This window comes from Talpa occidentalis, unplaced genomic scaffold, assembly GCF_014898055.3.
Source record: "Talpa occidentalis isolate TD23 unplaced genomic scaffold, MPIMG_talOcc4v2.1 talOcc4.12, whole genome shotgun sequence".
NCBI lineage: Eukaryota > Metazoa > Chordata > Mammalia > Eulipotyphla > Talpidae > Talpa > Talpa occidentalis.
In genome coordinates this window covers 102,529,065-102,541,768 of record NW_023601212.1, presented here as the reverse complement: position 1 = coordinate 102,541,768, position 12,704 = coordinate 102,529,065, and the positions used below count along the sequence as shown (strand labels likewise).

Sequence of the window (12,704 nt, the reverse complement as noted above, 5' to 3'; positions counted from 1 at the left end):
CACCCAGACCCGCCACTTGCTGGGCCGTGAGCTCTGGCTCCAGCCCCAGGCGCAGTGGGTGGGTGGTCGCCCTGGCAGGATGCGCAGGAAACCCAGGGGGTGGGTGGCATGTGTGGGGGAGCCTTGCTCTGACCCCACAGCTGGGGCCCACGTGGAGGGCACAACCCCTAAGCATCTTCAACGCTTGCAGCGCAGCCTCTGAGGTGGTCAGTGTGCCCAGGAGCCTGGGGACGGCAGTGACAGCAGCAGAGGAGCAGAGGCGGCAGGTCCCTGGCGGGGCAGAAGCCAAGCTCCTGGGTGCAGCACTGCCCCGGGCCCCGCGGCTCTGGGGTGTGCCTTTGGGGACAGGCGGCAGCCCGGGGGGCGGGGAGGAGGCAGTGAGCCCACACAGTCTTACTCTAACCCTACGTTTATTCAACACCCTACACAACAGACCACCAACACAACATGGTCTAAAATGCGCGACTTACAAAACTGAAAACAAATCTTATAGCACTGACTGTACAACAGAAGCCAAAAAAAAAGAAGAGCAATGTACAAGTCGCCAAGGTGACCGGCCAGACCGCCGTGAAGGGCATCAACAGCGCACCGCGGCCCGCGGTGCCGGCTCGGGCTGCTCTCCGGCTTCAGAGGGAAGTAGGGTGCAGGTGCGGGTGCGCGCGCGACGGGGCGAGGGCTCTTCTCGGTGTTTGGCCCCAGGGGTGGGGGGCGGAGCGGTGGCTAGGACAGGCCCCAGGAAGGTGCGCCCTCCCTCCCCGAGGGATCCCAGGACACTGCAGCAGGAACCCCATGGTTCTGCCACTGAGCTTTCCCAGGAGCTGGAAACGCGGGCGCTTTCTAGCCAGAGAACCGGGGTACCGTCAGGCACAGCCCCAAACCAAAACACCCGGAGCCAAAACTCAGCCTTCAGAGGGCTCGTCCCAATCGCTGCCTCTGAAGCCTGCCCCTGTCAAGGGGTCTCCCCTGCCCATTGGCCTTCGGCTGGAAGAGTGACGACACTGAGCTGGAGGGGACTTAAGTTACGGGGGGCAGAGCACGGGGGCCCTGCTTATCGAGAGGAGTTGGAGCTGGAGCGGCTCCTGTGGCGGCGGCGGCCGGGCGAGCGTGAGCGCCGACGCACTGGGGACCTGCGCCGAGGCGAGCGGGACCTACAGGAGGAAAGAAAAGCGCATCAGACACCAGGAGGCCTGGCAAACGCCCCCGAGGCTACTCCCCATTTCAGGACCACAGGCCTCAGCTTCCTCCCCTGAAAGGGCCTGGAGACCATCAGCGCTCACCGGGTGGGGTGCAGGCCTGGGGCCTCCAGATCCTTGCCGCTGCACGCGTCAAGCAAACCCAAGCTGGCCCCAGCTAGCCCTGCCCAGAACCCCGACGGCTCACCGTCGCCGCATCCGTGGGGGTGACCGGCGCCACATGGGAGGTGGAAGCAGCATCCTCCTGGGGGGACTGAACCGCCGGGGGGGCGGCCGCGGCCAGGGGGCCAGCACAGCGGTGGCAGTGATCTCCTGGCCGTCGATCTGTCCTGTAGAAAAAGGGATCGAGGTGCAAATGGGCGCACACCGACCCAGGAAGGGCCACGGCCCGCGCCCAACGGCAGGTCGGGGAACGCCCAGGGGCACAGAATCGAGCGGGGGACGTCTTGCTGCATGGAGACAGCCTCTCGGAGGCAACGGCTACGCTGACGCCTGAAGACAGCGCTGGGACCGCTAAGAGGAGGAGAAGGTCCGAGTCGGAAGGCTCGAGCTGACTGGGAAGGGGAGGCCTGCCAGGAGCGTGGGCAGGCGCGACAGGAAGCGAGCTGCAAGAACTCCGGGCAGCCGGGAGGTGCAATCGAGGGTGTGGCGACACAGCGGGAGGGGAGCGGGAAGCAGGCGCTGGAGGGGCAGCACCAAGCTTGTGGACTGGTCCTGAGAAGTGGGGCTCAGGAGGAAGACTCTGGGGGAGCAGCAACGAGAGGCAGAGGCTCAGGTGTCAGGAAGGAATGGGGTGCACACACCCCAACCTCAGTCCAGACTCCAGGGGGCCAAACACAGCTGGCGGTGTTCCCCCAGGCCCCAAGGTGGAAGGCTGCCCCCCCCCTTTTAAAAACAAGGCCCGGTCAGTTTTATCGAAGAGAACTTTCGCGTGATTTACTTTTCACCAGGCCGTCCCAGCTTCTCATGGTACCCGACCACCGCCCAGAGGCCCCGCGTGCACAGGCCCGGTTCTGGCCCACATGGCATCGCACTCTATTCCAGACTTCCTCAAGGCCGGGCAGCTGTTGGCGAGAGGCCCAGTTTTGCTTCGCCTGGTCTGATCGGGTGCCCAAGCTGCACCTCCCACAAGGCGAGCCTAGAAGTGACGGGCGCTATCAACTTTGCAGCCTCCGGTGGGGGTCGGCTTCCGACCCATGAACGGCCTCCCCCAATGGCCGGAGGGAGGGCGGCGGACTCTTCTCAGCGCCCCCGCAGGGAAGAGGGCAGCGCGGCGTGGGGACTGCACGCAGAGCAATAGGACCGGCGGCGGGCTCCGGCCACTGTGAGACCCAGCGCAAACAAGGGGCTTCCCGGCACGGACTGGCAACGAGAGCGAAAGCCATCTCCGGGCCAGCAGCCAGCACCGGCCGCGCCCACGCGGAGGGGTCACCTTCAGGGGCGCAAGCACAATATGGGGACACGCAGAAAAACCTGTCAGGTTCTCTTGAAGCGAGAACACGGAGCACTGAAATCACACACCCCCCCTAGACGCGCCCCCGTCCTGAGTCCCGGCAGGGGCTCCCCGCCCTACGCCGGTGACTGACGGCCTCGAACAACGGCTGACACCCAAAGGCAAGAGCTGATCCGAGCCCCTGACAGCAGAAATCCAGGGGATTTCAGGGGATTGGAACGCGCAGCCACACCTGTAAGCGCCCCATAGAGGGAACTCCCCAGCCCGCCGTCCCCTGAAGGCCACCCCGAGCAGAGGCCCGCGTCTCCGGTTTCCATTTGAAAAACTGGCAAGAGACCCTCCTGCCGGCGGACTGCAGCAAGACCCGAGGGCAGCAGCCTCTCACGGGGCTCCCCCAGACCTCCAGGGTGTGGGCGACTGCGACTCCTCCCCATGGGGCAAGGCAGCCGCGCGGGCAGTCCTGGCTCTGGGCCTGGCTGCCCGGACCCCGGCACCCACAAGTGGGGCAGAGGAAAATGCCGCAGCTCCTCCACGCTGACTGGAAGAGAAAACGAAGACTGGCTGTCGGAAACCATTTGCCAGGTCCAAAAGCTGCCAGAATCTTTCTGCCCCAGCCAGCCAGCCCGCCACGGCTGAGAACCAAGCCTTCGGGAAACGGGTGAAATTGGTGAAGTCAGCAAAGTAATCCTCAAAATGCTGAACTATCAGTGAAAGGGAAAATGGCTCAGAGGATTAGAGGAAACATTTTTGTACAGAAGCCTCACGCTGCTCATAACATAATCTTCAGAAAAACCCGTCCCTTCATTCTTAAGTTTCCAACAGACTAAAAGATTCCTGAAATGCTAACATAGTCATATTCGCAGAACTTTTTTCTAAGAAAAACATACCATAAGACACGCTTGTGGTAAACCTACACCTCTGACTGAGAAGCAGAAGCCAGGAGGAGCTGCAGGGGATTGCGCCGGGCAGCCAGGCTGGACACCAGCTCTAAAGGTCTCTACTGGGGGTGCGGGGGGACAGAGGGGTGCTGTTGGGTCACCCACCTCCGTCCATGTGCTTCAGCGCCTTCTCGGCTTCATCGGGATTCTCAAACTCGACATAGGCGTAGCCTTTCGAGAGGTGTGGGTGCATCCTTTCCACGGGCATGTCGATCATCTTAATCTTCCCATAGGTGGAGAATATCTCCATGATGTGGTCCTAGAGAGGAGACAATCCCCAGGCCCACTGAGGAGTCAGGACGGCCCACCAGCAGCCACGGCCACCGTGCTTTCGGGCCAACACCCAGACACACCTGTTAGCACCCCACAGAGGAAACTCATCAGCCCTCTGTCCCTTGAAGGCCGCCCCGAGCAGAGGCCCGCGTCTCCGGTTTCCATTTTAGAAATGGGCAGGACACGGGGCCTCCCCGGTGGCGCAGCGGTTGAGCACTGGGTTGCAAGGCTGCCCGCAGCCTCTGAGGCACCGGTTTGATCCCTGCCCGCCAGGCGAGGGTCCCATATGGCGCGCAGACCTCTCCTGCCGCCCGCTGCTCCCCTCAGCAGTGTCCTTCGGTCCTTCTGCCTGCTCTGTTCCCCGCTCTGGCTCTGGTGAATTCTCTCACCCTCCCGTGCTTCTGACTGTACCCAGAGCTTGTAGAAATAAATAAACAAATCTTTTAAAAAAAAAAAAGGGCAGGACACGCCTTGTGGCACCCTCACCTTGGTCACATTCCTGGTGAGCCTCCCGATGTGCACCTTGGTGGGTTTAGGGGAAGGGCTCCGCCTCTTCCTCTCCTTTTCATCTCTTTTAGGTGGCTTGGATCTGATCGAGAGAGGAAAAAAAACCAAAATCAAAACAGCAGAACTGATCAATTTCTGGTAAGTCCATTTTTCACCGGGGCCGGCAGCCGCTAGATTGACAACGCTCCTTAGAAGGACGCTTCCGGCCAGCAGCGGGTCACCGTCCCTGCTCTGGACTCCACACGAGGTGGGGAATGCAGGACACGCCCACCCCGCTCCCTTCCAGGGCTTTACAGTCCTTTCGGATAAAACGCCCCCCTCTGGGTCTACGCTTATCTAATAACCACTGTTATTAGACTGTCTAGTTCCCACTCTGTAAACCCAAGTTCCCAAAGAAGTCATGGGCGGGGGCACCATGGGCAGTGAAAAGTAGGGGAGGTGCTCACTTGGAGCGGGACCGCCGCCTGTTGTCATGTCTGCGCCGAGAAGGGCTGGGAGAGCCAGAGGAGCTGCTGGAACTGGAGCTGCGCGACGTACTGGAGCTGCCCGAGCGGCTGGAAGCCGAGGAGGAGCTGGAGCCGCTGCTGGAGCCCGTGCTGGTGCTGGAGCCCGAGCTGGAGGTAGAGCTGGAGCGAGACCTGAGGGTGAGACGGGGCCGTCTTGTCCACAGCGGCCGGGTGGCATTGCTTGGCACAAACAGGCCTGCGTGTGCCCCAGGGGAAGTCGCTGCCCCTGCCCACCTCACTGCTTTCCCCAGTGGGGCAAACACCCCCAACCCCGAGCCTGCGTTCAGGCAGGGACACAACACAGCACAGGGGGCAGGACAGGCAGGCAGAGCTGCTGCTACCTACAGAGGCCACACCCACTGGGGGAGCAAACCAGAACCCCCTCAGCTAGGTGTGCGGCTACCCCTCAGGCCCATTTTCAATGCCCGGAGAAACAAGCTCGAAGCAAGGCCTCCGAGCGCTACTCTGAAAGATGGGCACTTAGCGACACCGCCGCCCCCTTCCAGGAAGTAATCAGGGCCAGCCCTGACACAGCGTGCCCTAAGCCAAGTCTCTTACAGAAGCCCAGAGGACAGGCCACCCCGAGGGCTCCTTGGGAAGGAGGGGAGGTGGCTGCAGAGCTTGAACCCCTCAGCCCCACCTGGTGCTGCTGCTCCCGCTGGATGCGCTGCGCCTCTTTCGGGTTTTGTCCCTGCCTCGGTCCTTCTCGCTCGACTCCTTGGTGGCCCCTTTATCTTTGGAGCGATCCTTGGACTTCTCATCAGAGCGGTCTTTGCGTTTGGTAGGAGAAGGAGCCCTGGATGGTGAGGAAGAGTGTGAGATGGCACATCTTTTTGAGCCCTAAAACAGCAGCACAACCCAAAAGAGGGGGGACTTCAAAGGGCTAGAGATCCCAGGTGATCACAGAGCAAAACTGATCTGTGCTTAGGACACTTTCACTGCAGTGCATGGCATGTCCAAGTTTCCCCTCTCTGAAGGTCCCTAGCAGTGAGCACCCCCAAAGTAGCACTAGAAAAATCTGACAGAAGGATTACCTAGTGCTGGACTTTTTATTATTTTCTTTGACTCCTAGCAAGCTCTTCTTTTTCACTCCTGATAAATCCATTCTCCCCTTCTCAGGTGTTCAAAGCAGCAATGGCAGCCTCACTTATCTGAACTCTCACTTCTAACTTGAGTCTGAGAAACGATCCCTAATCGATTGCAATTTACGCCAAAGTGCAGCCTAATAACAAGATAAAAGGGTTTACAGAGTGAACGAATAGGCAAGTCAACACATCCACTTCGCAGTCAAGGCTGAGCACATGAGGAGGCAGCATGGAGCACTAAAGTGGAGCACCCATGGGAGGACACGGAGCCACGGAGCCACCCCACCCACCCCAGGAGATGCAGGTGGAGCGTCGCCTCAGCCTGGCTTACGGAAATGCTGGTGGCTCCCACCTTCCCCTCAGGAATTTGTTTGGAAAAGGCCACAGCACATCTGCACGCAGAGAAGAACCCACGAAGCGTGGCTTTTCTCTGTCTTACCACTCACTGTTGGCCTTGATCTTGTTTTACTGCTGGACAGTGACAGGACTGGAAGCAAAGCCCTTTCACACTGACTGCTACCAGCACCAAAACGCGTATAAATACCCACATGCAAACAGATAAAATACCACAGGTGAGCACTGACAGGGCAGTCCAGTGATTTGCTGCACCGCTGAACTGTAACGGAGAATACGGAGTCGGAAGTGTTTAAGGGAAGTATGCCAGCGCCTACAATTTACTCTGAAGCGCAAGAAACACGCAGCTGGCTGGGTAGACACGCACACCAGAAGCAGACGCGGCGTGACTGAGCCCCAGGGGTGGCGGGGGGCATTTACACAATACAGTGCTTTCGGCTTTTTTCCACTTGTGTAGGTTTTAAACGTTAAAATGTTGGGGGGAAGGAGACACTGCGCTTAGGTAGTGGCTGCACCTACAGGTCAGCAGAGCGCAGGTGCTCAACACAGGGCCGCTCACAAGCGAGTTCAAGTGCCTTACTCCCTGGAAACTCCCCCTGCAATGCTTGCGTGAGGTTTTGTGTACTTGCTGAGCTGCAAGCCAAAATCTCAGGATATTGGTCTTAAACACTTCCGTCCCACCTTCCTCCAAGCTCTTAAATAGCCTGGACACAGCATACCAGATGGAGCATGGCTCCCTGCAGGATAAACATTCTGACAAGCGTGTCCAGCTGTGAATAATCAGAGCGGTAAGACTCTTTAAGGTGTTTTGTCCCATAATCAGGGCGTACAGGTGCCTGGTGGGCAACGCCAGATGAGGTGAGTGTCCTCCCTTGGCCCCTCGGTAAGTATCAGTTAAGTCTGGAGTCAGTTGCCTGGATTTGAGAGGAGCCTTTGACGTGTGACCTCGGGTAAGTCCTTGAACCTGGCTGTGTCGGTCACCACCGTTCCCAGCTCAGAGCTACTAGGGATAGCGAACTGATCCATTAGAAAGACGTGACACTTCGCCAGGCGGGCTCAGTAAATGCCAGCCATTTTCAGACGTAAGGGATGTTGCTTCGGGTTTGAAGGCTCCTTTCTCACATACACTCTGGTTGCCAAATCCCCTCATTATCTCAGAGCGCTCAGCAGGGGGGGCTGGGACCCCCCCTTCAGCATCACCTAGAGCAGCACTGTCCAACAGGAGTGCAAACGGCAGGTACACCCCAAATCAACTAGCAGCCAGAGCAGAAGGGAGAACAAACGCGGTGAACTTCTAGCTGCGTATGTACGTGAGCCCCGGACCCCAAACATCACCTTTTCCACACACCACGAGTACAGGAATTTCCTACTGGCACACTTCCTTTTCCCCACGCTAATTTTCAACACCTCAACTCGGGCCGAGCGTATTCAGTGCTGGACAGTGCTCCGTGGCTCCCCGCATCCTGCCAACCCGCGCCCGCCGAGCAGCAGACCCGGCGCCCCCCAGGGCGAGCGCCCCCCCACCCCGCGCACTCCGACAACAGGCCCCGGGGCAGCCCCCGGCACCCTGGAACGAAGAACCACAGTGCAGCACACGCTGGGCTGGGTGTGGCTAGAAAGCAAAGGCTGAGGTTCTCCGCTCACGCCAGGTCGGGTGCCGGCGCAGGACCTCGGCGACCTCCCCGTCCTCCGGAAAGGCGCGCGTCCGCGGCGGAGAGAGGAGACAAGAGTTAGTCAGCGCGGAGCGGCCAGAGCAGCGCGGGCGGCCCCGCCCCCGCGGCCGGCGCTCGGGCCCAGGCATGCGAGACAAAGGGGAAGCCGCGGCCCTCCGGTGGGTCCTCCCGCCTCCCCGCCCCGGGCCCGCGGGGCCCCGTCCCCGGGGGCGGCCGAGCACGCACGCAGGCGCCCGAGCTCCACGTCCCCCCGGGGAGGATCGGCCGGTTTGGCCGGACACCCCACAAAGCGCGGGCCCCGCACGCCGACGCGCCCCCCGACGCGCTCACTCACAACTCCCGCGCCCCGGCGGCGGGCCGCGGGCGCCTCCACGCTGCGCCCGGCGCTTCGGGCCTGGGCCTCCCGCCGGGGATTGCGCTCCGCGGGTGGAGGTCGCGTCGGGCGGCCCTGGGACCCGCGGGCCTGCCGGGCCCGCCGCGGAGCGGGCGAAGCTGGGGCGCCCTTCCGCCCAACGCGGCGCCGACCACTTCCGGGCCGCGGCCTCGGCACCTCCCACTCCGCCCGCCCGGGCCACACTCTTTTCTTCTCAGACCCCGCGCCGCGCCGCCCGGCCGCCGTCCCTCTCGCGGGGCCGAGGAGCGGGCCGGCTCCACGATGCGCCCAGCCGACGAAGGCGGGCGGCTCCCAACGTTCGGATGGGGTCGGATTCGCACAACTTACATCTTCCCGCCGCCGCGACCTCCTCCCGCTCTCCTCAGCCGCTCAGGCCGGCGCCGCTCTGTCGTCAGGGCTAAGAAGCGGGAAGGCGCCGCTGGCCGGCGCGCGCCGATGACGTGGCGCCGCAGCCAATGGGCGCCAGCGAGGAGAGTTAAAGGGGCAAGGTCGCGGGGGCGACCCGGCTGGGGGCACTCGCTTTGTCTCCCTCTTTGGAGGCGCCTCTGGGCCCCCCTCGGCCGACCGCGCGCCTCATGGGGTCGGCAAACGGGCAGCTCGCTGGAGCCGCAAGGGCCGCACGGCGCGGCGGGCGCGCAGGGGTTAACAGGCCGCGGCCCGCCCTCCCCGTGCGCGTGCGCACTGGGCCGGGCCGGGCCGGGCCGGGCGGGTGGAGGCGGGTGGAGGCGGGTGGAGGCGGGCGGGCGCGGAGGCGTCTCCGAGATGACCCCGCGCTGTGCCCGCGTGGAAGGGCGCGCCGGGCAGGAACGGCAGGTGCAAAGGCCCGGGTTGGGGGGCGGCACCCAGGCCGCGGCCCGCCTCCCGCGCCTCCCGCCCCTGCCGGCGGACGGTCCCGGCTGGGGCTGTCAAGGCCCTGGCAGGGCGCGGAGACCCCGGGGAGGCCGGGCCCCGGGCGGGCGTGCGGGAAGGCAGGGCTCGCGGGTGTGTTCCCCCCACGCAGTGCCTCCCCCGGCCCCCGGAGTTGAGGGGCACCGAGCCCAGGAGGAGTGGGGTGACCCGAGTGGGGGAGGGAAGGCGATGCGCCCAGGACGGGCGGCTGCCTGCGCTCCGGCTGTCCGCTCTGGGTCTGCGGCCTCTGGATGGGGCCCTGGCCCCCGGCTCTGCCCCGGGGAGTCAGGTGTATCCCTAACGCGCAGTCCTGAATTGAGGGGTGTCTAAAGAGTGGGGATCAAAAGGCAGCCTGGGAGGAGCAGCCTGTCCCTCATCTCCTCCCTCGAGGCACCAGTGTGTTCTGGGGGTGTGGGTTGCAGGCCAGACAGTCTGGCTCCTGACCCCCTACTGTGGGTTGAGGTGAGATTTGGGGACATGGAGCACGGCTTGACTTCTCGGGATCACTCTGCAGCCAGGCATGGTGTGAGGGGCAGCCCTGGCTGGCAGCAGTGAGGGGCAAAGTGGCCCACTTGGCACTGGGGGTGGGGTCGCCTTGGTCCCCAGGTTTGAGGGGGCCGTGGCCGCTGTTCAGAGCCTCCCACACCCTGGGTGGCCATCAGTGTGGGGAAGAAGGGTCCTGAACCCAGGGCCTGCACCCAGGACGGCACCGACCCTGAGGTGAGGAGGGCAGTGTGGTGACCCCGCCAAGGTGAGAGGAGGTGGGCCAGGCTGCCGGCACAGAACTCGCACGTGCTTACACCCTGAGGACAGGATCCATTTGGACGCATGACTTGAATCAAATGCTCCTAAACAGGCCTGGCTTTTGTTACCAAGCGTGCTTCCAGCCGTCACAACTGAGCAGCTCGGCTGCTGTCACTGAGACCAGCACAATGTGTCCCGAGGAAACGCGAGAAGATAAAAGTTGGCCGCCCCCTCCAGGGGGCCCCCTCCCTGCCCCCCAGCCTGCCCAGACTGTGGGGGCAGAGGGCCGGGGCTCAGGGGTCTCTGGCCTGGTGTGGTGAGGGGGCCAGGCCTGTGGACAGGCATTTGGCACGCTTTCCTGCCAGGGTCAGGGCCACCCACGGGTGATGAGGCACAGCTTGAACTTAAGAGCCTGCCCAGATCAAGGTGGAATTGCAACAGGGTGGTCCCCAGGAAAGGGGGAGGTTCCCTGCCCCACCCAAGGAAGGGTGGAGCTGAGCAGGAAGAGAAGAAGCTGCAGAAGAGACTGAGGAAGGAAGCAGGATGGAGCCAGGAGACCTGGAGGAGGCGCGTGGAGCCTAGAGACACGTGAAGAAACTGCGCTTGTCTTTTGGTCGTGGACTGGGTGACACAGATGTGGGTGAGACCCGTGGGGAGGTGACCATGGCAGCTTTTATCTTGATGTTGATTTTGCTCTTTTCCTTCCGGGCTTGTCCGGTTGTTTGTGACCCTTTTCTGTGGGTCCCACTGGAAGATGCTTTAGACTTGGGGCAGGCTTTAGGGGCCTTGCTCTGGGCCGACCCCATATGGATGGAGTTTTACCCACGAGGGGATGGGTCACTTTGGGTGCTTCATTTAGAAACTAGACTCTTTGCCTTACCTGTATTGTTTCCTAGTTTTTATTAAAGTTCCTTCCCATTAAAGTGTCATATGTTTTGTGTTGATGCGGCGGATGGCAGAACCCATGTAGAATAGGCAGGTTTGCAGGGTTTGGGCTGACCCTCTCCCTGTCCTATAACAGAATGTCCTCCCTCCTCAGGGCCGTGGCCTCGGCAGTCAGTGCCCCCTTGGAGGCTGGTGACCCAGCACGCATAGGGGCATGGAGGTTAGGTGGGCCAGTCAGGAGCTTGAGGCAGGTGTCCACATCGAGGAAGCTTCTGCTCACAGCTAACCAGGGAGTGGGGAGGGAGGGAGGCAAGGCCGAGGAGGCAGCGCCGCCTCTGCCCCCCCCACGCAGGTGCTGACCTTTGCCCATTCCATCTCACCCTGCCTGGGGCTTCTCTGCTGCTTGGTGAGGCCTGGTGACCTCGGCTGTCCCTGGACGAGGGCTCAAGGTCGAGGGTGGAATTTGCCCTGCAAGAAACTGGCCAGTTTGTTTTGGTGGCACTCCAGGGGTGGTGGGGGGCTTCCTGGGGGAGGGGCCTTGCTAGCTCTGGTAGCCAGGGTGGGAGGTGGGGGACACCAGCAATGCCTGTGCGCCTGCAGCATCCGGATGCCATCTGAGGTGTCCAGCTGGACCTACAGCGGACTGTCTGGCTCCCCTGCCCCAGGGCGGTCGTGTGCCTGAGTTCCAGTGTGTGCTGCCCAGGAACTGGCCGCCTGGTCTGCCAATTCCTTCTGGAAGCCTCAGGGAGCTGACCTTGAATCAGAGGGGCCTGTACCCGGACAGTGTGTGGCCCCCGAAGCCCTAAGGAACCACGCTGGTGCCACCTTCCCTGCACGCCCACATGGAGACCAGACTGCTGCCCCCCAGACCCCGAGCCCCGGATCTGCACCACAGCGCGTGTCTGTGGGAGCTGTTCCTGCAGCCCCTGGGCTGACCTGTGACAGCGCCAGCAGCCCTCCTGTGGCGAAGACGGCGGGGGCTCCCCCTCCCCTGGGGGCTGCCCTTCGCCGTGCTGGCCGTTGGTCCTGGGTGCGGCCATCAGGCTGAGGCTCAGCTGTGTCCACCCACAGCCCAGTCACGCCGTTGGCCTGCGGGCCAGCCTAGGCCCCAACACGGGCGTCCTTCCCCTGGGAGCTCCCCAGCCACGTAGCACAGGGGAAGCCCAGCCTGACCGCTGAGGTGGAAGCAGGCGGGAGCCGAGTCCCTGTGGTGAGTGGGACTGCCCCTCTGGGGACCACCTGGGCCCATGGCCCCAGGAGCAGTGGGGAACAGGATGAGGGGCCCCTTCCTTCCCAGAGCCCATGCTGTCCTGCCCTCAGCTGAGGCTGCCACCCAGGGGTGTCCTGAGGCCCCACCCCTAGACGGCCAGGGCACACGTGGTGGGCCGTAACAGTGGTGCCCCCCGCCCTGGGGTGCCCAAGCTCTGCGCTTGGGTGCAGCCGCAGGGGCCTCCTACAGATGCCCTGCGCCCTAGGGCCTGCCGCCGTTTAGTAACCACTGTGTGCCCACAGCCTAAGGAGCTCGAGGGGAACTTCTGGACGCTACTCGGAACATCCTTAGGTGAAGTGCAAGCCTGGAACCACCCCAAACGCGCCAGAGATGAAAATGGGCCTTGCCTGAACCCGAGGGACTGTATGAGGGAGAGGTTCAAAATCCCAGAACCCTAGAAAACTGCACAAAGAAAGTGCACAAATAAAGAGTTGAAGCTAAAGAAGAATCTTCTGGAAAATGGGTTCACGTCCTCAGTGGCCCTGGAGCCTGCCCCGTCTGCCCGGCAGGAGCCCCGTGAGCGGCCCTGCCTGTGCCTGTC

At 62.6% G+C, this 12,704-nt stretch overlaps 1 protein-coding gene across 4 annotated transcripts; it reads right to left on the bottom strand.

Annotated features, from left to right (window-relative positions):
* Positions 1 to 297: 297 nt before the first annotated feature.
* Positions 298 to 8,899, bottom strand: RNPS1 (RNA binding protein with serine rich domain 1). Of its 4 annotated transcripts, none has more exons than XM_037507769.2 (8): positions 8,704 to 8,793; positions 5,905 to 6,092; positions 5,511 to 5,666; positions 4,811 to 5,002; positions 4,344 to 4,446; positions 3,690 to 3,843; positions 1,381 to 1,522; positions 303 to 1,148 (listed from the first exon to the last, which is right to left on the bottom strand). In XM_037507769.2, exons 2-8 carry the CDS (start codon positions 5,973 to 5,975, stop codon positions 1,049 to 1,051), a joined length of 918 nt encoding a protein of 305 aa, XP_037363666.1. In that variant the 5' UTR covers positions 5,976 to 6,092; positions 8,704 to 8,793; the 3' UTR covers positions 303 to 1,048. The 4 variants fall into 4 exon arrangements, with proteins under 4 accessions (XP_037363669.1, XP_037363666.1, XP_037363668.1 ...); XM_037507771.2 differs by having other exon boundaries at positions 4,811 to 4,990; XM_037507770.2 differs by lacking the exon at positions 8,704 to 8,793 and adding an exon at positions 8,317 to 8,348.
* Positions 8,900 to 12,704: the final 3,805 nt, after the last annotated feature.